At 43.4% G+C, this 27,292-nt stretch overlaps 2 protein-coding genes across 2 annotated transcripts in view; one reads left to right on the top strand and one right to left on the bottom strand.

The window, feature by feature from the left end:
- Window positions 1-6,857: 6,857 nt before the first annotated feature.
- CHRM5 (cholinergic receptor muscarinic 5) lies at window positions 6,858-8,641 on the bottom strand. The gene has a single exon (XM_030318574.1). It carries the CDS (start codon window positions 8,532-8,534, stop codon window positions 6,936-6,938), a length of 1,599 nt encoding a protein of 532 aa, XP_030174434.1. The 5' UTR covers window positions 8,535-8,641; the 3' UTR covers window positions 6,858-6,935.
- Window positions 8,642-18,969: 10,328 nt separating this feature from the next.
- The window catches only part of AVEN (apoptosis and caspase activation inhibitor), a 182,418-nt gene continuing 174,095 nt past the window's right edge, over window positions 18,970-27,292 (top strand). Inside the window, exons 1-2 of the mRNA XM_030320186.1 lie at window positions 18,970-19,049; window positions 23,651-24,116. Coding sequence (XP_030176046.1) covers window positions 18,970-19,049; window positions 23,651-24,116 — 546 coding nt within the window. The remainder of the gene's footprint in view (window positions 19,050-23,650; window positions 24,117-27,292) is intronic.

Raw genomic sequence — 27,292 nt, 5'->3', positions numbered from 1 at the left:
AGGCAAAGAAAGCCAAGGTCTAGCTCTGCTTACTGGGCTTGACCATCATCCAGACTTGTCTACATTAGTGTGCCTTATGGCAGTCTATTTCTCCAAAAAGTCCTCATCTTCTTATACTTGAATAAGCCTCATACCACCAGATGCCCTTGATGGTTAGTGACATGGAGCCTCACACGGGCTCTGTGCTGATGGCACGGAGCCTGCTTGGGGCTCTCTCTCCCTGTCTCTCTCTGGAAAATAAGTATGGGTATGTCAAAGGGTCACAGGAGTCATCTGGAAGGGGCTCTCAGTGCTTACATTTATGACAATTTGAGCACTGAAATAATGATAGTAATGGATTTTAACCAATTACTAAAATGAGTTCAGGAGTCCATAGTATTAGTAAGTAAGTAAGCAAATAAACAAATAAATAAATGGAAAAAGTCTTCCTTATAGTAGAATGCCATCCATTTGGCTATTATAGAAATAACTTATTTGGGTGAGAATAATAAGTAGATGCTGCCATTATTGGGTGAAAATCCATAAGAAATTTACATAGAATCAGTCTCTTCCTTAAAAATTTTTAATTGCAGAGGGAAAAATAGTACATTTATAGTAGAGAAAACTGGGGTGGGTAGGCAGTGGGGAGCACTTTACCCAAGTAACCAATGTTAACATCACCAATGATGGGATAAAAGATCATGTCCTCCTGATGTGATACACCGAGGACACAATATCCATTTGTGATATTCTTGCCCAAATCAAAAGTAGCAGACAAATTAAAACGAATCTAATATGGAGATACCAGACAACCCCAAATCGATGGAAATGATGATTTTTTTTTTTATTGGATTGAATGCACTCATAAATGACCATGTCATGAATGACAATGGAAAGCTGAGGACCATTTCCAGATTAGAAGAGTTTAAAAAGACATGAGAACAAAATGCAGTGTGTAATATTGCACTGGAAAAGAAATTCTTATAAAGAACATTATTTTGGACAACAGCCAAAATTTGAGTATGCAATGTATTACACAGTTATGTAATTATGTATTACATAAAAATATTGTAGCAATGTTAAATTTCCTGATTTTTCAATATTTGTGTTGTGGTTATATAAGATAATCTTCTTCTTAAGAAATAGCCACTGAAGTATTTATTTATTTGTTTGTTGTTTAACATTTATTTATTTTTGAGAGAGAGAGACAGAGCACGAGCAGGAGAGGGGCAGAGAGAGGGAGACAGAATCTGAAGCAGGCTCCAGGCTCTGAGCTGTCAGCACAGAGCCTGATGGAGGGGCTCGAATCCATGAACTGAGATCAGGACCTGAGCTGAAGTTGGACGCTCAACCAACTGAGCCACCCAAGCAGCTACCTGCCCCCCACGCCCCACCCGCCAATGAAGTATTTAGAAGTCAATGGACATGATGTCTGCAACTTCCTCCAAATGGTTGAGGAAAAAATACATGTGTGTACACACACACACACACACACACACACACACAGAGCACAAATGTAACAAAGTGTTAACAATTGGGGAATGTGGGTAAAAAATAAGGAGTTTAAGGAGTTTTTTGTACTATTCTTGCAGCTTTTCTTTAAGTTTAAAATTATTTTGAAAAAAATTTTTGTTTTTCTTTTAAAGTTCCTTCTGGCTCCTCCCTGGTACTTAAAAAAAATTTTCCCGGGGCGCCTGGGTGGCGCAGTCGGTTAAGCGTCCGACTTCAGCCAGGTCACGATCTCGCGGTCCGTGAGTTCGAGCCCCGCATCAGGCTCTGGGCTGATGGCTCAGAGCCTGGAGCCTGTTTCCGATTCTGTGTCTCCCTCTCTCTCTGCCCCTCCCCCGTTCATGCTCTGTCTCTCTCTGTCCCAAAAATAAATAAACGTTGAAAAAAAAATTAAAAAAAAAAAAAAAAATTTTCCCTTTCTCCTCCCACTCACAATCTGGATTCCTTATTGGGCAAGAGTGCACATATTCTCAAACTTTCCTGGTGAAATGGTGTGGGGGAGATGGAAATTAGAACCATTTATAATGGAAATGAATGACTGGGGCACCAGCTCTGAGTAGCTGCAGAGGAAATGCTGCTGTTCTGTTCTGTTGCAGGGTCTGTCCTACCTCCCGTGTCCTGGAGGGAAAGGGAAGACTTTTAGTCACAGGAATCTTGTCATCATTATTTCATCTTCGTTTAGTCATTGGTAGCTGAGAGGAAAGGGGGAAATCATAAGGGTAGCAAGAAGGACCTGTATCCACACTGTCTATCAACCCTGCCTGCTTTTTTTTTTCTTTTCAAGTTTTTATTTAAATTTTAGTTAACATACAGTGCGATATTAGTTTCAGGAGTAGAATTCAGTGATTCATTACTTACATACAACACCCAGTGTTTATCACAAGTGCCCTCCTTGGTACCCATCATCCATCTAGCCCATCCGCCACCCACCTCCCTCCATCAGCCCTCAGTTCTCTGTCTTTAAGAGTCTCTAACCTGTCACCAGGGGCATCTGGGTGGCTCAGTCAGTTGAGCTCTCTACTGCTTCAGATCCTCTGTCCTCCTCTCTCTGCCCCTACCCCAGTTGTGCTCGTGCTCTCTTTCCCTCTCAAAAATAAACATTTAAAATTAAAAAAAAGATTTGCAACAACGTGGATGGAACTAGAGGGGATAATGCTAAGCAAAATTAGAGAAAGACAAATATCAAACATCATATTTCACTCATATGTGGAATTTAAGACACAAAATAGATGAACATAAGGGAAGGGAAGCAAAAATAATATAAAAATGGAAGGGGGACAAAACATAAGAGACTCTTAAATACAGAGAACAAACTGAGGGTCGCTGGAGGGGTTGTGGGTGGGAGGATGGGCTAAATGGATAAGGGCCATTAAGGAAGACACTTGTTGGGATGAGCACTGGGTGTTATACAATGAATCACTGGAATCTACTCCTGAAATCATTATTGCACTACATGCTAACTTGGATACAAATTAAACAAATTTTTTTAATAAAAATAAATAAAATTTAAGGAAAAAAAAAAAAAAAAGAGTCTCTAGACCCTCCCTTCTTAAAAGACCAGAATGTGCAAATGTGTGTAGGATCTCTCATATAGATGGATCTATCAAGCTAATTTGAGACCATTTTCTTTCTTTTTTTTAAAAACACTTTTCATTTTTATCTATTTATTTTTAATAATCTCTGCACCCAGTGTGGAACTCAGACTCAAGACCCTGAGATCAAGACTTACATGCCCTACCGACTGAGCCAGCCAGGCACGAAGACCATTTTCCTATGTATGTATATTTATTTTTTTAGTAATCTCTACACCCATCATGGGCTCGAACTCATGACTCTGAGAGCAAGAGTTGCATGCTCTTCCTTTTTTTTTCTTAATGTTTATTTATTTGTGTGTGTGTGTGTGTGTGAGAGAGAGAGAGAGAGAGAGCACAAAAGGGGGAGGGGAAGAGAGAGGGAGACAGAATCTGAAGCAGGCTCCAGGTTCTGAGCTGTCAGCACAGAGCCTGACTCGTGGCTGGAACTCAGGAACAGTGAGATCATGACCTGAACCAAAGTTGGACTCTTAACCAACTGGGCCACCCAGACCCCATGAGTCACATGCTCTTCCGACTGAGCTAGGCAGTTGCCCCATGTTTTCTTATTTAAACACTTTCCATTAGACTAGTGTACGGTTAAATTTCTTTAATATCCAGAGTAATACTAGCACGATACAGAAAAAGCAGCCTAGTCCCCACATCGTTAGTTGTAATTCCAGTATTTACAGTAGACAAGTGGATATTCCCATCCAGAGATTAGGTACAGATTTCACAGTTACAAAGAGGCAAACATCAGCATTGCTGTCAAAGGACATTTCCCTAAAGGAGCACAGCAGAGTGAAAACAGATTCCTTGACAAGCTATCAAATTCACAGTCAAGGAGAAACAAGCCACAATGTTAGCAACATAGCAGCATTCAATAGGTGACGAGTCAAAGCTGTACACAGTTTACCATAGACAGAGCTTGGGAGACTGGGGGCATAAAAAGCCTAAGATCCAAAGTCAGCCCGCACCTCACCAACCCACCCACCCGCCAGGTCCCTATAGTTTACAATTGGATCTTTTCATTCTGAGGGCCCTACCATAGGCCCTATTCTAAAGAATAGTTTCTCCTAGATTGTTTTGTTTTGTTTTGTTTTGTTTTGTCTATGTCAAGGGGTGTCGGTAGTCTGTAAAATGGGCTGCCTCCCAAATCCAATGACAAAAAAAGGAAAGCATAGCCCTCTCAGTTTCACAAAAGATAAACCCAAAAGGCTAAGTCCTAGGCAATTGTGGCATATGAAAAATGTGCCCCAGTGTTCCTCCCCTCCCCCACCTCTGCATTCTTTTGTTTGAATTAGCTTGTGTCTCTCTCTGCTGTGAACAGTAAATGCCCAGTGTTGGCTCAAAGTGCTCTTGGAGGGATTTGCGATTTTGTCAGGAATGAAAGTCTTAAACTAAAAGAATCTACTGTCTATCTAGAGCTGGTAGAACAGGTTTGCTTATGAAGTCACACCCTGTTAGCATCATGTAGGCCTGGGAGCCTCTCTCCTGGAGAACTGAGCCAATTAATTAATATTCTTTATGAAATTCTTGGCGGGTGTCAACCTGCCCGTCACAAAGTCTCAGCAGCTACATTGCTTCTAATGTTTCATCTCAACATCAAGTCCCCATAAGGGTGGGGGAGAGACCTGGGTGCACCTGTGTGTCCCGCCCTGAAGCCTTCTTGGGATCTGGTTTAACAGACTGATTCCTTCTTCTGTGGTAGGGGGAAGTTCTTTTATACTCAAGTACATATGTAATTCCCAGGACAACTAAAGCAGCTATTTATACATCCCCTTAGCAAATGAGATTGAATCACGACTGGCCTACGTTAAGTGAAGTCTGGAGGTGTTAAGACACAACTGCAGACGTTGTCAACAGGTTAGATAATGGGGTTCTGTCTGACGGGAGAACTTCATCTCTAAAACCCTGTGTTACTACACTGCCACTTTATTAATTGTATGCAGTTTTATAGTTTCCATTTCTTGCACATTGGTTTATTCTCAGAATTTTCAAAAAAAAATTGTTTATATACACTGTTTATACACATAGAAGAGAAATTCCAATCAAATTTGCTTTTGATCATTTTGATACTCTAATGTATGTTATGTTGATAACTTCTATTTTTATTTATTACTATGATATACATTTTGTTCTTTTTTTTTTTAATTTTTTTTTTTCAACGTTTATTTATTTTTGGGACAGAGAGAGACAGAGCATGAACGGGGGAGGGGCAGAGAGAGAGGGAGACACAGAATCGGAAACAGGCTCCAGGCTCCGAGCCATCAGCCCAGAGCCTGACGCGGGGCTCGAACTCACGGACCGCGAGATCGCGACCTGGCTGAAGTCGGACGCTTAACCGACTGCGCCACCCAGGCGCCCCTACATTTTGTTCTTAAAGATGAGGCTTTCATTTAAAAAAATTTTTTTAATGTTTTTATTTATTTTTGAGACAGAGAGAGACAGAGCATGAGCAGGGGAGGGGCAGAGAGGGAGACACAGAATCTGAAGCAGGCTCCAGGCTCTGAGCTGTCAGGACAGAGCCCGATGTGGGGCTCGAACTCACGGAGTGTGAGATCATGACCTGAAGTCAGACGCTTAACCAACTGAGCCACCCGGGCGCCCTAAGAGGCTTTCATTTTTAATGACTGTCGCCAGCTTTGCTGGACCTTAACTGTACTTTTCTGAGCTTCTCATCTTTGATGGTGAATTTGGAGGTGAATGAATAAGTCATTTCTGAGCCATGATTTGAAAGACTTATAAAAATAAAAAAGAAAGAAAAAAAGTCTTTCCCCTGCTGTCCTCCAAATAGCACTTCTGGCTGGAGGCTGCACGGTGACCTGCTTGAGCCTGGCTGTGAATTGCCTCTGGATGAGGGAAATTGGGGGCTGGCAAAAGAGTTTTGGAAGAAGCTCAAAAGCATGGAGTGAAACCAAATTTGTTTTCTACAGTTTGCCTCAGGTTTGCCTTGTGAAGAGATTAGAAAGCAAGGCCTCTGAAAACAATTAAAAGAATTGTGATGAAAAAGCCCAGAGAAGACCTTTATGCATGAACAGAGCATGAATAAATAGGCCCAAATAGTCACAAAATAGAATACACAATATCTGTTTAGATGAAAGGAAAAAAAATCCCATTGGTAGAAACTAAAACAGCTGCAGAGGCTTGATCTTCTTTATTAGCAGAGTAGAGGCCCCTCTATCTGACTGGGTGGGATCAGGTTTCAGTCCAGACCCAGGATTCTGGGGGAAAGGATGGTTCCATGGAGACCAGCAGGGTTTCAGTGGGTACCAGGAATTGGCATCGGTTGTGAAAGCTTCACTCAGATGTAGGGACAGAAGAACATACCACAGTACAGAACACATAACATCGGCATGATACTGATCAGTTTATAAAGAAATGGAGTCTTAGACGCCAGTTGAATATCACTCTTCTTAACAGGTAACACTGACTTACAGTCTCCCGATTCTCACTGACAGGAGCCAACCCCACAGACACACACATATTGCACAAAACCTGAATACAGGTTTCCACAGGGAAGGTTTCCACCCAGTCCCTGCTGCTCTGCAGAGGTTAGGGGACTGAAGTTCCCTAAGTCACTGTTCATTGTGATCCAGTGTTCCTCCCCCTGTGGAGGGACACAAGTCTGTCTCCTCACTTCAACAGCGAACTCCAGTGGCATCAGGAGACCTTGGTCTAGACAAGAATCATTCAATATGGCAGCACTTGTGGCAGCTGTGACTCCTCCCTTTTGGTGACAGATCTGAAGCCTTTACAAAGTCCTCAGGCGCTCAAAATGATATGTCTTTTTTGAAAACAAATAAGCCAGAATCAGCCCACCCGTCCTCAGAAGAAATTGACCATGGTCACTTTTTTGAGAGGAGTTGTTACTTTTCAGGAGAGCTTGCTGTTCCCCTGCCAGTACGGCTTCTCTTCTACTTTTTTCTTTTTCCATCGGCAGAGAAGCAGCATCTTAAAGGTCTTCCTGAAGGTTCTGTTGCAGAGGGCGTAGCAAATGGGGTTGACAGTGCTGTTGACATAGCACAGCCAGTAGCCCAGGTGCCACAGGGTGACTGGGACACACTTGTCACAGAAGGTGGAAACCAGGACCATAATGTTATAAGGGGTCCAGGTGATGATGAAGGCCAGTAGGATGGCACTCAAGGTCTGGGCTGCTTTCCTCTCCTTGACAAGGACCATTCTCTTTCGTTTGGTCATTTGGTGGCTGAGGTTGGGATCCAGGCCTTTCGCTGAAGGGTCCTTGGACACTGGGAAGGAGCAGGGCATGATTTTCAACTTGTGACAGCCGTTGTTGGTCTCCTGGGTCCCATCAGCTTTTACCACCAATCGGAACTTATAGGCCACACATTTCTGACTCCTGGGTCTATGAGCAGCACCTGGGGACAAGAAGTATTTTTGGGTGTCATAGTCCTTTTTCTCAGTGTGAGCTTTCACAAAAGTTTCCTTGGGCTCTTCAGCACTGAATTCCTCCCTTGGGCTTTCCTTGGCCTGACTCTTGTAGACTACTTGGAAGACAGGGTCAGTGGTGGGCTTGTCCTCATCCTCTGAGGAAGGGTAGCTACTACAGGTAGTGAGCTGCTCGACTTTGGCCCACTCGGTGCTTGGGCCGGTGACTTGGGATGGCTTCCCAGTGGTGGAAGTGCTCCTGCGGGAGGATGACCAGGAGGCTTGGTTCCTTTCCCTCTGGGCCAGTGTGGGTCGAGGGAAGCTAAAGCAGGACCTCAGCAGAGCCTTATGAGCTGGCTTTCTTGGCTCAGCTTCAGCCATGGAGTCAGAGCCCTGGAGGTCAGCCAGGTCCTTGGTTCGCTTCTCTGTTTCCCGGTAGATTCGGCAGTAGAGGATCGTCATGACCGAAACAGGGATGTAGAAGGCAGCGATGGCAGTGCCGAAAGTGATGGTGGGCTCAGAGAGGAACTGGATCTGGCACTCATCTGGTGGCACTGTCCGCTCCCCAACCAGGTATTGCCAGCAGAGGATTGCCGGGGCCCAAAGGATGAAGGAGATTAGCCAGGCCAGGCCAATCATGATGCCAGCCCTTTTTGGGGTACGCTTGGCCCGATATGTCAGAGGTCTTGTGATAGAAAAGTAACGGTCAAAACTGATCACCAGAAGGTTCATGACAGAAGCATTGCTAGCCACATAGTCCAGTGCAAGCCAGAGGTCACAAGCCAGACTCCCAAGCACCCAGCGTCCCATGAGGATGTAGGTAGTGTAGAGGTTCATGGAGAAGATCCCAATGATGAGATCTGCACAGGCTAAGCTGAGCAGGTAATAGTTGTTCACTGTCTTCAGTTGACTATTGACTTTGAAGGAGATCATGACTAAGACGTTGCCCACAATGGTGATCAGGCTTACCACAGCAGTCACAGCTGCGATGGTGATGACTTCCCACAACCCATGGCGTTCCAAAGGCTGGTGATTTACTGGGGTGTCATTGACAATGGTTGTATTGTGGTGAGATTCTCCTTCCATCCTGGTGCAAGAATTTACATTAGGATTAAGTCTTGGGTTCTAGACCGTCTCTTTTCTATCTCACCTCTTCTTGGCCAGCATCTGGAAGAGAGGGAAGTATATTAGCTCCATTCACCAGCACAGATTTTTCTCCCCACTCATTGTTTATCATTTGAAATGGAATATTAAATGTTGTCACACACATATCCAGAGCAAGATGCTGAAATCCCTAAAGTTTTTATAACATTTTTGTAACCACATCATCCCTTTGCTTGTTACAAGTACCAGTGCCTGAGAGCCTTTTTTGTGCTTGAGGCTGTTGCCCTCTTGTGGTTGCAATAGGCAATTTAAAGAAGAGGGCTGGGAAGACAAGGGGGAAGGGAAAGGAAATTGGGTAATTTGGGAGCAATAAAGAGAAGAAAGCAGGTGATGTGAAGTTACTTTATATTGCAACGGCTTCGAGGCCAGAAACTCATTTTTAGATTCCCAGTGATAAGTACCTATTCTGTCATGCGCTGGGGAAAGAGACAGGTATTATCTACTCTATAGTCTGATTACTAAACATTATTGAGTTTAATTACAAATACAATTATTAAACATTATTGAGGTACTGCTGTGAGCCGAGACTGTATTATGACACTCCTCCCTGACTTAATGTACAAACTCTCCTTGCATGCACCTGGTTTTCATCTAGAGGGTTTGAAATTGGACCCACCTGCTGATGTTTACTCCCCCCCATCTATTCTTGAGCTATTTGTGATGTAATAGAAATGGTTTAAATTATATTATTTTCTGATTACAAAGTAATATTTTCTTGTAAAATTTCAAGCAATGTCAAAATGTATAGCTTGGAAACAAGCTTCCTCTGACTCCATCTTGCAAAGGTAACCAATGCTTTCTCCTTTGCACATATTAACGAACAGTTAAATACAATTATTTTTAAGTGGGTGACTTTTTAAAAAGTTTATTTATTTTTGGGAGAGAGAGAGAGATGAGCGTGGGGGAGGGGCAGAGAGAGAGAGCGAGAAAGAAAGAAAATCTCAAGCAGGCTCCGTGCCGTCAGCACAGAGCCTAACTCGGGGCTCCGTCTCACAAACCAAGAGATAGTGACCTGAGGTGAAATCAAAAGTTGGAGGATTAACAAACCGGGCCCCTAAATGGGTGACTTCTTAATGTTTACACTCTGAATTTTGTTTTTTAGCTAACAATTCATCATGGACTTTTTTTTTAAGATTTATTGTTTTTTAAGTAATCTCTCCACCTGAAATGGGGCTTGAACTCACGACCCCAAGATCAAGAGTTGCATGCATGTCCCTCTGACCAAGCTAGCCAGGTACCCAAATGGAGATCTCTTGTATCAGTATGTCTATTGGATCAAAGCGCTTTTTTCATTTTAATGACTGCACATTATCCCACTTAATGGATGTAATATAATTTAATCAACACTCACTGACAAATTCCAACTTTTAAATTTTTTTTTTTCAACGTTTTTTATTTATTTTTGGGACAGAGAGAGACAGAGCATGAACGGGGGAGGGGCAGAGAGAGAGGGAGACACAGAATCGGAAACAGGCTCCAGGCTCCGAGCCATCAGCCCAGAGCCTGACGCGGGGCTCGAACTCACGGACCGCGAGATCGTGACCTGGCTGAAGTCGGACGCTTAACCGACTGCGCCACCCAGGCGCCCCCAAATTCCAACTTTTAAAAGTAAAAGGAAAATTTTCTTTTCCAGATTGAACATCTATGTACAGGATAAAAAGCTTCAGTGGGTATAAAAATGTAAATGCTAAAAGATAGGTCTTTTTCCCATCTCTGACCTCCAAGCTTCTAATCCTCCTTTTGTGGAGGTAACCACTGTTACCAACATTTCTTATCATTCCTTCCAGAGATATAATATGTGCAATATATATTTGATGATATAGGAAAAATACCATTAATTTTTTTTATTAAGTAATCTCTACTCCCAGTGTGGGGCTCAATAAGAGAGCCCCTGAGATCAAGACCCTGAGATCAAGAGTCACATGATCCACCAACTGAGCCAGCCAGGTGCCCCTGAAAAATACTATTTTAATTGCAAAATTCCAGGCAGCGTGATATGATGAAGGGAGAATCTTCTTGATGACCCTTTCAAAGCATGCCATGTGGGCAATCACTGCTCTGCCTACTGACCAGTCCTGACACTTCTATTTTTATAAAGATGACAAATTTGTGAACGGTTCTGGATTTTCTTGGCTTTGTTTTATATTTTCAACTGCATGTTTGGATGTTTTTCTAATGCCTCAAATTCCATATGGAATTGAATTGATGACATCGCCTTGTGCCAGAAACTAGATTCTTCTGACTTTTTGATCGTGTACCCTTTTCCTTCACATTCCAACGGATGCAGTACAATTTACCCATGAAATATCCCTCATATGGGTCCCTTTACGTTCCTGCTTCTATCACCCAGGCTTAGCCTTGTGTTACCTTCTACTGATAACCCCTTGCTGTTATCCACATTCCAAAGAGGGCAAAGCATGTCAGATGCCAGGTCACCAGACTGACTCCCTAACACCTGAAAGGCGCAACCTGAAAGTTGCTCTACACCGTACAATTCTCTGAGCAAATTCCATCCCAGGCTGTCTCTAGTTGGCAGATCTAAGTCTCACCGTGCAAGAAAGGACCCACAGAAATTCCTTCCGGTCTCCTTCATTCTATCTTTTTTTCCTTCCCCCAATAAATATGCATTGAATGTCTTTTCTGTGACAGACTCCAATGGTGGGGGTACCGTGGAACAAGACACTGGTGGGGTTGTAGATAAAGAAACAGGTAATAAATGTAAGGGGGCGGCACTGCATGCCATAGGGTACATGGAAGGACATGTAACCCAATCCCGTGAGGGGGGGAGAAACACTTCTTGAGGAAAAGATGTCTAAGCTGAGACTTGAAGCATGAATGGGCTTTGGCTAGGCAAGGGGGATATGTAGGGGTGGGCAGGGGAAAGAGTGTTTCAGTCTCGGAGGGGATGAACTTATTTGTAGTAAGCCCAGAGGCAAAAGGAGATACCAAGCTCAGTATCACTAGTCGTCAGGGAAATGCAAATCAAAACTACAATGAGATACCATCTCATGCCTGTCAGCATGGCTAAAAACAACACACACACAAAAACAGATGTTGGCAAGGATGTGGAGAAAGGGGAACCCTCTTGCACTGCTGGTGGCAATGCAAACTGGTACAGCCACTCTGGAAAACAGTATGGAGGTTCCTCAAAAAGTTAAAAATAGAATTGGGATGCCCAGGTGGCTCAGTCAGTTGAGCCTTGGACTCCTGATTTCAGCTCAGCTCATGATCTCACGATTCATGGATTTGAGCCCTGTGTCGGGCTCTGGTTCTCTGTCCCCCACGTATGCTAGCTCTCTCTGTCTCTCTCTCTCAAAATAAATAAATAAACTTAAAAAAAAAGTTTAAAAATAGAACTATCCTATGATCCAGCAATTGCACTAGTAGGTATTTACCCAAAGATGCAAAAATTCTGATGCACCCCGATGTTTATAGCAGCATTACCAACAGTAGCCAAATTATGGAAGGAGCCCAAATGTACATTGGCTGATGAATGGATAAAGAAGAGGTGATATATATATATATATATATATATATATGTAAGTGTACACACACACACACAATGGAATATTACTCAGCCATAAAAAAGAATAAAATCTTGCCATTTGCAATGACATGGTTGGAGCTAGAGTGCATTATGCTAATAAGTCAGTCAGAGAAAGACAAATACCATTTGATTTCACTCATATGGGGAATTTAAAAAACAAGACAAATGAACAAAGGGAAGAAAAGAGAGAGGCAAACTAAGAAACAGACTCTTAACTATAGAGAACTGATGGTTAACGGAGCTGAGCAGGGGAATGGGTTAAATAGGTGATGGGGATTGAGGAGTGCACTTGTCATGAGCACCGGGTGTTGAATGGAAGTGTTTAATCACTATATTGTACACTGGAAATTAATATTACACTGTATGTTAACTAACTGGAATTTAAGTAAAAACTTAAAAAGAGAGGAGCCATTAAGCTGGAGGAAGCCAGAGACATGAGAGGTGAGACTAGAGAGGTTGAGGGGGTGGGGTAGGAGGGACAGGAGTGGACTTCAGATCAAAGAAGTCCACCTTCTGGGAGAGCTGTGTTAGCTGTTTCTATTTCCAGACTCCCCATCTGCTCTGAAAGTAGTCCCAACATCCAGGGTGTTGAGGGAGATAGTCTGGAGAGAAGTAATAAAATGAACTGACTGATGGTTTTTTTCTAGTCAAGTCTTCAAAATAGAAATAAATGGTGTTTTGGAAGGATTTAATTTTTCCACCTAATTTTATTGGAAGGTAGTGAGCAATTTATGAAGAGTTCTGGGAATTTGGGAGTGCATGTTCTCCTGTGAACGCATGTGTATAACTAGGGGCTCATGCTCTCCCATGTGTTTCCTCATTTGTAAAAATAAGGAAGTTTGACTAATGGGATGCAAGATACATTTTCATGATTTTGTATGTTATACAGTGTGATGGTTAATTTTATGTGCCATCTTGGCTGTGCTACAGTTCCCAGTTGTTTGGTCAAACACCTGAGACTAGCTATTGCTGTGAAGGTATTTTTTACATGTGACTAACATTTAAGTCAGTAGACTTTGAGTAAAGCAGATTATCCTCCATAGTGTGGGTGGGGTTCATCTAATCAGCTAATGGCCGAGTTCCTTCTGTCTCCAGATTACCTTTGGATGCAAGACTACAACACTGACTCCTGCTGGAATTTCTAGTCTTTTAACCTGCACTGCACATTTTAGACTTGCTAAACCCCACAATCCTTAAAAATTAAAAAAAAGTCTCTCCCTCTCTCTCTCTCTCTCATAAAAGAAATAAACACTTTGATAAATGGGGTAAAGATCATTTATAGTGGTCTCTTAATCATACAACTGGTCTCTTAATGTGGTCTTTTAATCATACAACTGAATCTGGCAGTGGGCAGTGTCAGGTTCAAAACCTACCTCCAGGGGTGCCTGACTGGCTCAGTTGGGAGAACATGCAACTCTTAATCTTGGAGTTGTGAGTTTGAACCCCATGTTGGGTGTAGAGATTACTTAAAAAATAAAATCTTTAAAACAAAAAAACCCCTAGTTCCACTCTTTACTGTATGGCTTTGGACATGTTACTTAACCTCTTTAGGTCTTATATTTTTAAACTTAGAAGTGGGGATACTAAGAGTCCTTATTACCTCATTGGGTTGTTTAAGGATTAAACGAGATAATCCTCAATAAGTGTTTCACATAGAGCCTGACACAGGGGAATGTTCATTACAAAGTAGCCATCCCGCAGAAGGACATCAAAATGACTTTTCCTTTTGTGGGAGAGGGCATGGTCTCCCTGAGGCATGGTCTACTAAGGGACAAAGTGGTATAAAATGACAAGACAATACTCTCACAACCTTGAAGTGGCTGTTTTAGATGCTTCATGGTGCTAATGATACTTTCCCCTTTAGTTTTGGTAGTTGTGCTCCACCTTTAGGGACAGAACGAATTGTTCCCATCCACTAAAAGCAGAATAACCTTGAAGAGAGCCAAGTTAACAGTCTTCTTCAAAGTCTGCTCATTAGAATAGGGCTACCTCAAGATACTTGATTTAAAAAAAGATATGATTGCATAGTCAAAGAAGCTGAGAAAATACCCTATAGTATATAAAGCTCACAGAGATTCAAAAGACACATGAGCCCAGAGAAGGCTGGGAAGTCCTGAAGTCAAGGACAGTATTGAATTTGGTTTAACACAGAGGTGGCTTCGAGTGTAAGTTTTTTTCAGAGGAACAACTGTTAGCATCCTGTGGCATCCGTGGAGCACAGGTGGGAGATGCATGTTAGTGGGAAACATGCTGAACCAAGAGTATGGAGATCTGAGTTCACATTTCAGCTAAAATCTTATGATTTGACACAGATCTCTGGGCCTCAGTTTCCCTACATATAAAATTAAGAGATTGGAATGAATGATTTGCCGTCTAAAATGCTTTCAAGGGGCGCCTGGGTGGCGCAGTTGGTTAAGCGTCCGACTTCAGCCAGGTCACGATCTCGCGGTCCGTGAGTTCGAGCCCCGCGTCGGGCTCTGGGCTGATGGCTCAGAGCCTGGAGCCTGTTTCCGATTCTGTGTCTCCCTCTCTCTCTGCCCCTCCCCCGTTCATGCTCTGTCTCTCTCTGTCCCAAAAATAAATAAACGTTGAAAAAAATAAAATAAAATAAAATGCTTTCAAGACTCGCTGCGGGAAATAGTGGACAGTATAGGAATTTTAGACCTCCGCTTCCCTCTACTGTCAGCCAGAGAAACAGCAGTCAGCCACCGTCTGGAAGTTAGTGCAGTGTAAGCAGCTCTCAACGAATTTGGGAGTCCTCAGGCTTCTCATCTGTTAAGCTAGGGTAACAGTATCTGTTCTCTCTTATCTTACAGATATGTTTTGAGGACTGCCAAATGAGGTAATGTAGGGAAACCACCACGTCCTATTCTGATGTCGGTTTGGGGTTGTAATTATTATAAAATGAAGGGTTAGTCTAGGTAAGTGGATCTCATCCACCGGCAGCTCATTAGAACCACCTGGGAGCTTTTGGAAAATACTAATGTCTAGACCCCACCCCAGCCCCGTTAACAGGTGTCTATGTGGGAGAGACTTGGACATGATGTCGTTTTGAAATTCCTGAGGTGATTCTCCCCTGAAGCCAGGGTGGAACACTAGTGGCATCTCTAGATCCTTGCTACTCAAGGTGCAGTCGATTGATGGCCAGGCACCACCCTGGAGCACGTTGGAAATGAAAAAGTCCCCAGGACTAGAATCAATGCTTCTCAAAATGTAACATGCTTGTGCATTACCTGGAGGATCTAGTTAATCTGCAGAAGAGCGAAGTTTAAAATCCTACATTTCATCATCCCCATATCAACAGCTCCTGAGCATTCTGTCTATGCTGCTGACCCATGAGATGTACTTTATTTATTTATTATTATTATTTTTTTTAATGTTCATTTATTTTTGAGAGAGCAAGAGAGAGACAGAGCATGAGCAGGGAAAGGGCAGAGAGAGAGGGGAGACACAGAATCCGTAGCAGGCTCCAGGCTCCGAGCCGTCAGCACAGAGCCTGATGCCGGGCTGGAACTCATGAACTGCAAAATCATGACCTGAGCGGAAGTCAGAGGCTTAACTGACTGAAGTCAGAGGCGTTCCTGAACTGTACTATGAATAGCCAGACAGAGGATAATTGCTGATCTTCCTAGAAGAGGGCAACCATAGCTTTACACAGGTGCTATTAAAATTGGAATTTTCTGACTGAAATGTGCAATAACATTTGGATCCCACTCTGCCTTCCAAGGACATTTGAGTTATTTTTATTTCTCCTGTTTGAAATTAATACATACTTCCCTACCAGGTTTGCTTCTCTCTGTTCTTTCCATTCCCCCCCCCCCTCATGTTTGAAAGGGTGATCTTTCCTGATTCTTAAGCTGGTGGGAATGGACAGATCGCATATGTCAAAGGCATATGAGGTAGGGACATGAGGTAGGTTCCATGACTTGAAGGACTGATTTTTTTGTGTGGGTGATAGTTGAGTGTGAAAACTGAGTTTCAGGCAGAACAGTCTTCCAAAATAAACATTTGAACCTTTAAAAGGTTTTTGAGTAAAAGATTATGTTTATGGAGGAGTAATTCTTGTTTTGGGGGTTGTGGTGGTTACTGGGGGAGGGGGTGAGAATTCTTCTGAGCTCTTTTTTGGTTACTCAAATTTTAAAAGTTCCCATTTTCCACAACTTTATGGAGAGTATGTTTATTTCTAGGGTGCTAGCCTAGGCAGAGAGCAGTCACCCCTGGTTTATTTTCCACCCCCAAATAGAAGACAAACCCAGAACAATGAAAGTCTCCTTGTTCCCAACTCTGGCACGTTGCTTCTTGCTTCTTTGCTATCAATAAGTTACAAAGGAAGGAAACCAACATAAACACCAAAAGAGGTAACACAATGTGTCAAATTAATTCTTTTCCTTGCCGGTGGCCTTGATGACTTCTCTGGTTTTGCATGAGATATGCTTAGACCTTGCTTTTCTGAAATACCTTTTCTCTGAGAAGCTTTATGTCTGAACTATGCTTTACTGTTTCTATAGCAACTGCAGTGGAAAATGTCAATAGCATCTACAATCTAGTGATATCAGGACATCATCATAACCAGCTCAGGTTGTTATGCAGAGTATTCATGAGCTGATCTTCTCCCAACCCCTTCCTTTTCAAGGATAAATCGAGAGAAAGTAAGCTTAAATACAGATGATAACATTGGGTTAGATGTCTGGAAGAATTTCCAGTGATGGAATGTAGGAGTAAAAGAGGTTCTGAACTTACCTTTTTTGTTTGTATTTTAAAGTAGGTGTATCTAACCTCTTTCAATTAATAGAATGCTGTCCAAAGATTTCTGGTGATTAAAAAATGACTTCTTAATGTTGTTGAAGCAATATCTGGGCCTGAATTTTAATGCAATGCACACTCTTTTAAAATTTCTTTTCTTAGGGTGCCTCGGTGAGTCAGTTGGTTAAGTGTCTGTCTCTTGATTTTGGCTCATGTCATGGTACCACAGTTCATGAGGTCGGGCTCTGAGCTGACAGTGCAGAGCGTGCCTGGGATTCTCTCTCTCTTTTTCTCTCTGCCCCTCCCCTGATCTTTCTCTCTCAAAATAAACACACTTAAAAAAATTTTTTTTTCAGTTTACTTATTTTGAGAGAGAGAGAGAGAAAATGAATAGGGGAGGAGCAGAAGGAGAGGGAGAGAAAATGAGCAGGGGCGGGGGAGAGAGAGAGAGAGAGAGAGAGAGAGAGAATGCCTAGTAGCCTCTGCCTTCCATGCTAAGCCCCATGCGGGGCTCTATCTCACGAACTGTAGATCCTGACCTCAGCCGAAGTTGGATTCTTAACCAACTGAGCCACCTAGGGGCTCTGTAAATAAATAAACATTTTTTAAATATGAAAAAAATAATATTTAAGAATATTTTTGAGAGAGAGAGTGCGAGAGAGAATGTGTGTATACAATTGGCGGGGGGTGGGGGGGGAGGGGGCGGGAGAGAGAGGGAGAGAAAGAATCCCAAGCAGATTCCGTGATGTCCTCACAGAGCCTGATGCTGGGCTCGATCCCATGATCCATGAGATCATGACCTGAGCTGAAATCAGAAGTCGGATCCTCAACAGACTGGGCTACCCAGGTGCCCCATGTATTTATTATTTTTACTTGAAGTATAGGTGGCATACAATATTATATTAATTTCAGGTATACAACATAGTGATCTGAAAGTTCTATATTTTCTGAAATGCTCACCATGATGAGCATAGTTACCATCTGTCACCATACAAAGTTATTACAATATTATTAATAACACAGTAAGTTCTAATTTTTTATTTTTATTTTTTGTTTTTAAGTTTTACTTATTATTTTAGTAATCTCTATACCTAATGTAGGGCTTGAACTCATGACCCTGAGATCAAGAGTCAGATGCTCTTCCGACTGAGTTAGCCAGGCGCCTTCCCCCCAACCCCGTAATAAGTTTTTAAAAACATATTCTGTGTTCACCACTGTGCTAGATTCCAGGGGGGCATATAAAAGAGATATACAGTAGTCCTTGCAGTAAAGGAGTTAGACGTCTACAGTTCTAAGAAAAAGAGGATAGAAGAGTGAAGTCGTGCCTTTATACCACGACAACGTGACAGAAGTCTTACGGAGCACATCAAATGACTGTATTTTCAGAGTAAGACAGGAAGATGGGTGGGACTGCTTTACAAGACAGCATCAGCTGGAGCCATTCGGTGCATGCCTGTGCCCCACCACGCCTTGAGGTTGCCTCTGCAGGGCAGGGACTCCTCCTGCTGAGACCAGCCTTGTCTTGTTGTTATCCCAGTGTGCTGGATAATATCATTTCCTGTGTGTGCCATGACATGAAACGGGCTGGGAGGTGCTGCCCAGACGGGTTTATGTGAGAATCTGGAAGTCCGGGAGCTCCGGACGGTATTGTCCAAGTCTTCCCCCCGACAGACTTAAAGGCATGGCGAATATATTTATTTTTGCGTTCTGAGGGTAGTGTGTTGTTCCGGAAGCAGCAGCAAGACAGTCCGTGGAGGAGGGAGTTATGAACTGTATCAGATGAGGTGCATGGAACAAGAGCCTAGGACCGGGGACTGACAATTGGACTGACTTACATGGGGATCCTGGACAACCCTGGGAGGTCATTTGGTGAGGTGGTAATGGTGAAGGCCTCGTGGAGCGGATTAGAGAGTGAACGGAGGACGCTGGAGACAGTGCCGCAGAGGACTCTTCTGAGGAGCTTTGCTATAGACATCCATTATGAAAATGGAATAGGATATGGGGCCAAGAGTTTTCTTGTTTTTGTTTTGTTTTAGAGAGGCAGAGGGATAGCATATTTGCACGCTAATGTGCATGATCCATTGGAAGGTAAAAACTGCCGAGCAGGACAGAGTGGGGGCAGTTGCTGGAGAGATGTCCTCGAGGAGGTGAGCAGGGATTGGACTTAGTGCAGTAATAGAGGCCCCAGGCTTCACACGGGAGCAGAGACCTCTTTGTAGTAACCCGGAGAGGACACGGCAGGGCAGACGGGCACTGATGTAGGTAGTCTGTGAGTAATGGCAGTGGAAATTCTTTCCTGATTGCTTTCATTTCTCTGTGAAGTAGAAAGCAAGGTCAGCAGCTGAGAGTGGGGATGGAGGGAGAGAGAAGGAGGGAGCAAGTCGTGAATCCTGTATGTTGGGAATTTGCCCCATTCATTTTCGGTTGTTCCTCGACTCTTGCTTTAGAGGCCTGGGCACTGTTGTGACCTTACAGGCAGTTCACTTGCTCTTATCTTTTTACCAGGTTCCAGGCTGAGGATTCTGGGCTGAAAGGAGAGTTCCTGGCCAGATTCCTCCCCCTGCAGTCCTGGAGCACTTTCCACTGTGGCTGTGGCTGTTCAAAAACATCTACTAGATACAGAGACCGCTTTTGGAGAGACCTTATCAATGTTCTCCAGTTTATACTGTTTATATACTAAGCATCAGAAATCAACAAAACTAGAAAATCTGCCTATGAAGAGAAGAATCAGGAAGATGCATATCCCTTGAACATTTATTTGCAAAGGGACAGTGTTTTTAAATTTATTATTATTTAATGTTTTTATTTATTTTTGACAGAGAGAGAGACAGAGCATGAGCGAGGGAGGGGCAGAAAGAGAGGGAGAGAGACACAGAATCCGAAGCAGGCTCCAGGCTGTGAGCTGTCAGCACAGAGCCCAACGCGGGGCTTGAACTCACAGGCCGCGAGATCATGACCTGAGTCGAAGTCACTCAACTGACTGAGCCACCCAGGCGCCCCTTTAATTTATTATTAAAAAAGAGTTTTAAGTCCTATCATAACATCCACTTTTATCAAACAGTGAGAATGTATAAGCTCGGGCTAGGAATTAGGTTTCCGGGTGATATTTGAAGGCTGAAATACTACCTTGATTCAGTGGTTCTCAAATTTGACCATGCATCTGAACCCCTGATGGGGATGGTTGTTAAACCACTGATTGCTGGGCCTCATCTCCAGTTTCTGATTCTGGGGTGAGGCCTGCAGATTTGCATGTCTAACAAGTTCCCAGGTAATGCTATGCTGCTGGTCCACATTTTGAAAACTATTGCCTTAAGCAATTAACTGCCTTTTTTTTTTTTTTTTGGTAATAAATCAAGTCATGTATATTAAAAAATATGCAAATAGTGCAGTTTATTTTCTTAAAGAGCTACCTATGTAATTCAGCATTTTCTTTTTGATATCTCATGAATACTACCTAAGGGAAAACTGAATTTTTTATTCATGCAATGGCATACGTTTAAAATCAGGACTATCAAGTGAAAGCAATAGCAGGAAAAACCTTCCTTCCTTTTGTTATTTATAAAATCAAAAGGTCTCTGGGTTCTTGCAATGCAAGAAATTTTTTTTTTTTTTATCCTTGATGATCTCTTTACCATGTGGATCAGAATCAAATGAGGAAAGCATAGTCAACATCTTAGAAGAACTTCAGCTAGAGGTGTCCTTCCAGTTAGGAGGTGTTAGCAGGGAGATCTCAGAATTCTCCACATCTAGGGGCGCCTGGGTGGCTCAGTTGGTGAAGCATATGGCTCTTGGTTTCCGCTCAGGTCACGATCTCCATTTGGTTCATGAGTTCCAGCCCAGCATCGGGCTCTGCGCTGATAGTGTCGTGGAGCATTCTTGGGATTTCTCTCTCCCTCCCACTTGACCCTCCCTGCCTTTCTCTCTCTCTCTCCAAAAATAAATAAACATTAAAATACAAGAATTCTCCATATCTAAATACTCCTGGCTAAATTAAAAACAAAACAAAACAAAACAAAACTCAAAAGGACAGAAGGGGAAGGGGAGTAATATAGGCTCTGGACCTCTGGTGGCATCTGCAGCATAGACTTAAGAACACAGATTCTGCAACCAGACTGAATGGGTATGAATCCCAGTTCTGTCACGTATAAATTTGAGCAAATTATGTGCAAAACTTTGCCAATTTCTGTGGTGTAAAAATCCCTACTGTGACCCATTTCAAGCTACCGACTTTGTCACTGAATGTAGAATTAGGATGAGATAATGTACCAAAACATTGTAATTCTTGGCTACGCAGAAGATGGGGGTCCAGGCTGACCAATGGAGTCTTAAAACAAGCCTTTCTTATCTGTTTGTATCTCCTGTTAGCTTCTCTTTGGTGCACAGGGAAAAGGATACATTTGTTGTTACTATTCTCATCTTCCTGTTTAGTGTTCAGAGGTGGGACTTTGAATTTGAGAGTTTAGCATGGGGATGAGTAACTTAATCCTGGGTGCTGACAGTCCTAATTTCACAAATAGAGACATGGAAAAAAATGAGGAAAATAGGGTATGGGGGAATAAAAAAAAAAGGGGGAAAGGCTGGAGATCAGTGGACAAGGAAAAGTTGATGTACTGTGTAAGACATAATAGTGTCCACTAACAAAAAATGTTAACTATGAAGACAACAAATTAACACAGAAAAATATAGAATATGATGTTAAAAAATAGTTATGCTGACAACCTTCTGTGACACATCTCCCTCCACACTGTATTCTCTCTTGACTAAAGGCATCATTAACTACCAAGAAAGAAACCTGGGCATCACCTCCAACTTCTCACCCCCCAGCCCAATTACAATTGGACAAGGGGTCCTATCAATTTTCTCATTACCTGCCTCCTCAGCTCTCAACTTAATTTAGGCCCTAATCATTTGTGGCTGGGACTATTCTAGTAGCTTCCTAATGGCTCTGCCTAGAGTCTGAATGCTCCTCTACAGAATGATTTTCTGAGTGTAGTGGTTAACAACATAGGCTCAGACTGCCCTAGGTTCCAATTCTTCAATTACGTACTAGCTGTGTAGTCTTGGATGTTACTTAGATTTTTCATCTGTAAAACCGGGCCAACACTAGTACAACCTCCTAATGCTGCTGTGAGGTTTACATCAGGTGCTATGTAGGATGTACTCAGAACTGTACTCTGAACTATGCTCTGCATCACTATGTTTAAGATTTTTTTTTTCCAGTTTACAATCCTTCAGTGGTTCCTTCTGTTTAGAAAGCTCCCAGATCCCACTTAACAATGAGGCAAACTCCTGCTTAGCCATCAGGCCTTTGTTCAAGGTCGTATTTCTCATGAGGCCTTGGGCTATTATTCATTTAGGCCTAGTTTCTTCCTTTGGGCCTTCACCTTGAACCTCCCACTGCACTCAGCACTCCAGAGCAATCATCTGTTTAGAGGGTTATCCTTAGAGAAAGCAAGCTACTCAGGGAGCCTGGGTGGCTCAGTCAGCTAAGTGTCTGACTTTGGCTCAGGTCATGATCTCGTGGTTCATGAGTTTGAGCCTCTCATCTGGCTCTGTGCTGACAGCTCAAATCCTGGAGCCTGCTTCAGATTCTGTCTCCTTCTCTCTCCGCCCCTCCCTTGCTTGCGCTCTGTCTCCCTCTCTTGAAATTAAAAAAAAAAAAAATAAAAGAGCTTCTTGAGGGCAGGGGTTGTTTTTTTTGTTTTTTGTTTTTTTTTTTGTAAATTTCCAGGACAAAAGCAGTGTGGCTGGCATAGGGAAGACGATTAGAAGCAATGAACAGTGTTAAGTACATAGGGATATAAGAAAGGACTGAGAAGAGGGGAAAAAAACCCCAATTGTTTTGCTATGCTGATTGGATGATGGGAGTTTTAGTTAGCCCTTGTTTATTCTATGTGGTTTCAGTAATACAAAGTTAAAAATGGCTCCCATGTATCCATATGACCAACTGCCCTTCTTCTCCTGGTTAAAAAAGTAGACTGGATAAATAAAATGGACTACCACTTAGCAATAAAAAGGAGTATAATTATTCAATCATGGGTAAGTCGCACAAGTTTCTACTAAAGAAGTGATGACACACACACACACACACTGAATAGAATGTAGTGAGTCCACCTGAATTAAAATGCCAGTTGTACCACATAAGGCAAGTTGTTTAGCCGCTAGGGTTGCTTCTCATCTGCAAAATAAGAGTGACGCTAGTATCTACCTAAAAGGGCTGCCAGGAGAATTAAACACTCAGGTGCTCAATAGGTGTGGGCTAAAGTAGTCATTATTACAGAAGTTCTCGCAAGGACTTCAGAGCCCTTCCACTCATCACCAGTTTTGCACTGTGCTATCCCAGTTGCCTGCTGCAGTACACACCTCTCACCCGAGACCCCCCCCACCTTCTCCTCCATACCTCCTCCTGAACCCTGAGTTCAGAATAATTTTAATAATTATACACATTCATGCTTGATAATTAAGAGATTAAACGGGGGAAAAAAGGAAAAATTAACTCGCTGGGTGTCCCACCTTACCGTTAATTAACCTCTGCTTACATTCTGGTATATACTTTTTAGATTTTTTTAATGCAAATACACTCATATTCATAATTTTTTTTTTTTTAACAAAAACGAGTTCCAATTATACAAACAATTTAACCCATCCATTTACTTTACTTTATAACCCGTCCTTGAGCCACGGCCCCTTCCCCAGACCCACCGAGTCCCCCACTTCCCGCTCCCACGGGTGGGCCTTTCCTCTGAAGCCCCAGCCTTCCCGGGGCCCCGGTTCCGGCCCCACCTGCCAGGCCCCGGGCCGCCCCGCCCCCGCCGCGGCCGGCTTCCATCCCCGGCCCCGCACCCCGCACTCGCCGCCACCGGGGGCCTGTCGCTCGCGGCTCCTGCGAGCGACCTGTTTCCGGTGGGGCAAGGGCGTCTCCGCCGCGGCCCAGCTCCGGCACACTCAGCATCGCCGGCGGCGGCCAGATGCAGGCGGAGCGAGGAGCTCGGGGCGGCCGCGGGCGCCGGCCGGGCCGCGACCGGCCGGGCGGGGACCGCGACCGCGAGCGGGCGGGAGCCGCAGCGGCGGTGGCGAGAGGCGGCGGGGACGGAGGCGGCCGCCGGGGTCGCGGTCGGGGCTTCCGCGGCGGCCGCGGAGGGCGAGGAGGAGGAGGCGCCCCGCGAGGAGGCCGCCGGGAGCCAGGAGGCCGGGGCGCCTGGGCCAGAGCGCCGGTAAGAGGCGGCGGCTTGTGGGGTCCGGGCCGCGATTTCGTGGGACTGGGTCTGATGAGGCCCCGCCGCGAGTCAGGAGCCGCGAGCGGCTTGCTGGCCGCTCGCGAGCAGGGCGGCGGCGGCACCTGCGCCTGCGCGGGACGGGCGGAGGGCGGCGGGGGCGCGCGCAGGGTGCGCACGTGGCGCGTCTGGGGGTGAGCCGCCGGTTGTCTCCCCGCCGGGGTGGCGCGGGAGTGGCCGCTCGGAGGGCTTCCCCAGCCTGCCCGAGTGGTCCGGGCCGGAATGGCTAAGAACGCCGGGGCCGAGGCTGTGTGTCAGGGTTGCAAGGCTAGCGGGCTTGTTGGTTTCGGGTGGAGTGTCACCGGGATTGACCCTTGTGGTGTGGGGGTGCGGCCAGCGCTTGGTCTGGAGGAACGGAGACTTGGGCAGCCTTAGAGTATGGGCAGATGTTCCTGTTACTAGGAGGGCAGGGATTTTTTTTGATCTGTTGTGTTCACTGTGCAAGGTCTAGCACACGGTAGGATAATAAAGGTTTCCTGAAAGAATGCCCACCACGGAATGGACTCTATAGTATTTGGGGACAGGATCAGATGCATAGTTCTCTCTCTTCTTTTAATAGCATAGTTCTTTTATTACACAAGTGTCGGAATCAGGGGTCACTGGCCTTCGTATTTAAAAATTTTTAATCAGGAAATGTTTCTGCAGTCGGGTCTGAATTTTAATAGCAATGTGATCGACCTTATTCACACGTTCATAGAAGGACACTTAACAGCTTGGAGCAGGGCATGATAGGGGGCAAACTTCACTTATCTCCCAGCTAAAGGGGTTTGAGTACGGTCTTTTTAGGAGCTGTTATTTTAACATTTGTACTGCAAAACGTACCTGTGCGGCACAGTGGGGCATCACTGATCCTTGCAGCCACCACCACTTCTGCCACTGTTACCACTATCATATTTTCAGCCCAAAACTGTGTATTTTTAATTATTGTGTGCATAGATTAAAAAAAAAATTTGGTTGAGGCAAAATTTCTTGTTACTGAAATGTTTGGAGTATTTTAAGGCATAGAAGGTTAAGATGTCCCTAAAGGTAGTAATTGTATACCGAAATACAGAGCTTGAAAAAAAATTAGAAAACTTAAAATTAAGTGTAACATACTTAACCTGGTTAGGATTAAAGTAGGAAATAAGTAAAATTTGAGGTATGAAAAAATTCTTAGGTTCAGTTGGCAGGAAATGATCAATCTAGTGCACACTGGTAACACATTTTGTCCTCATAACAACTGTATACAGTGGACTCTTGAACAACACAGGCTTGTGGGTCCACTTACATGGGGATTCTTTTTCTTTTATAAACCACTATAGTACTGTTAATGTATTCTTTTCATTATTTTCTTAACATTTTCTTTTCTCTAGCTTATTTTATTGTAAGAATACAGTATCTAATACATATAACATCTAAGTTATGTGTTGACTGTTTACGTTATTGGTAAGGATTCCAGTCAACAGTAGGCTATTAGTGATTAAGTTTTGGGGGAATCAAAAATTATATGTGGAATTTTCCACAGCACCCCTATCCTAGGATATGTATAAGAATCAACTGTATACATGTTGCATATATATATGTAGTATAACTTTGTTACAACTTATTTTTTTAATTAAAAACATTTTTTTTTAACATTCATTTTTGAGAAAGAGCGTGAGTGGGGGAGGGGCAGAGAGAGAGGGAGAGACAGAATCTGAAGCAGGCTCCAGGCTCCCAGCTGTCAGCACAGAGCCTGATGCGGGGCTTGAATCCACTGACAGTGAGATCATGACCTGAGCTGAAGTCGGACGCTCAACAGACCGAGCCAGCCAGGCGCCCCATAACTTATGTATTTATTACAACTTTATTTTTCTTAAATTTTTATTTTTTATTTTTTAGAGAGAGAGAGAGAGAGAGACAGAGTGCACACGAGTGGGGAAGAGGGACAGAAGGAGAGAGTTAGCTTAAGCAGGCTCCACCCTCAGCACAGAGGCCAACGTGGGGCTCCATCCCGCAACCCTGGGATCATGACCTGAGCCGAAATCAAAAGTTGGATGCTCAACCGACTGAGCTACCTAGGCACCCCACAACTTCATTTTTTAAACAACTTCAAAAACAAAACAAAACAAAAAATAAACAACTTCAAGTTGTTTAACTTTATAACAACTTCATTTTATATCTATTGTATATATAAAATCTTCATTATTACCAATTAAAAATCTTCATTTTTAATTGACTTGCCCAAGCTTTTATAGCTAGTGGCAGAGCTGGAATTTATACTAAGCTGCTCTTGACTCAACTCTGTCTTATCTCTTACATTTTTGTGAACCAGTCACCTCTTAACTGAGAGCAAGGTAGGTAGATGCTCCTTTGGCTGCAGGGATCATGTTTTAATAGTAATTGTAGTAATGGTACCTTTGGTACTTACTACAGTGTCTGACACATAGGCGTTTCATAACAAGTGTCTTTAACCTGATGAATTGAGTGAATGAAGGTGCTTCTATCTTACTCATCTCTATGGAACTAAATTGAGTAAAATGATGGTATATTGTTTTGAGAATGAATAATATATTTTTTGATTTATGTTAATATTGTAACCTATTAAAATTTTAGGCTTTGATCCCTTTTTGGGATCATCTTAAAAATCCCATCTTAGGGGCACCTGGGTGGCTCAGTCGGTTAAGCGTCCGACTTCGGCTCAGGTCATGATCTCACAGTCCGTGAGTTCGAGCCCCGCATCGGGCTCTGTGCTGACCGCTCAGAGCCTGGAGCCTGTTTCAGATTCTGTGTCTCCCTCTCTCTCTGACCCTCCCTGTTCATGCTCTGTCTCTCTCTGTCTCAAAAATAAATAAACGTTAAAAAAAAATTAATAAAAAAATCCCATCTTATATATTCTTTTAGGATTTTTTTTTTTCCCTGCATAGTTTAATGATTCATTGTGTCAGCATATGTAAATGTGTGGCACAGAGCTTGGGACATCACTGATCCCTGCAGCCATCACCACTTCTGCCACTGTTCCCACTATCATCCTATTTTCAGTCAAACCTGGATAAAGAGATGTTGGAAGGATTTCTTTCTTTTGGTTTGGTTTGTGATCTCTAAGTCCTTGCACTTCTTAGATTGTGAAGTACTATTCATCTTTAGGCTTGCTAGGA

This window comes from Lynx canadensis, chromosome B3 (assembly GCF_007474595.2).
Source record: "Lynx canadensis isolate LIC74 chromosome B3, mLynCan4.pri.v2, whole genome shotgun sequence".
NCBI lineage: Eukaryota > Metazoa > Chordata > Mammalia > Carnivora > Felidae > Lynx > Lynx canadensis.
Note: the sequence above shows the minus strand (reverse complement) of the source record. Positions and strands in the feature narration are given on the sequence as shown.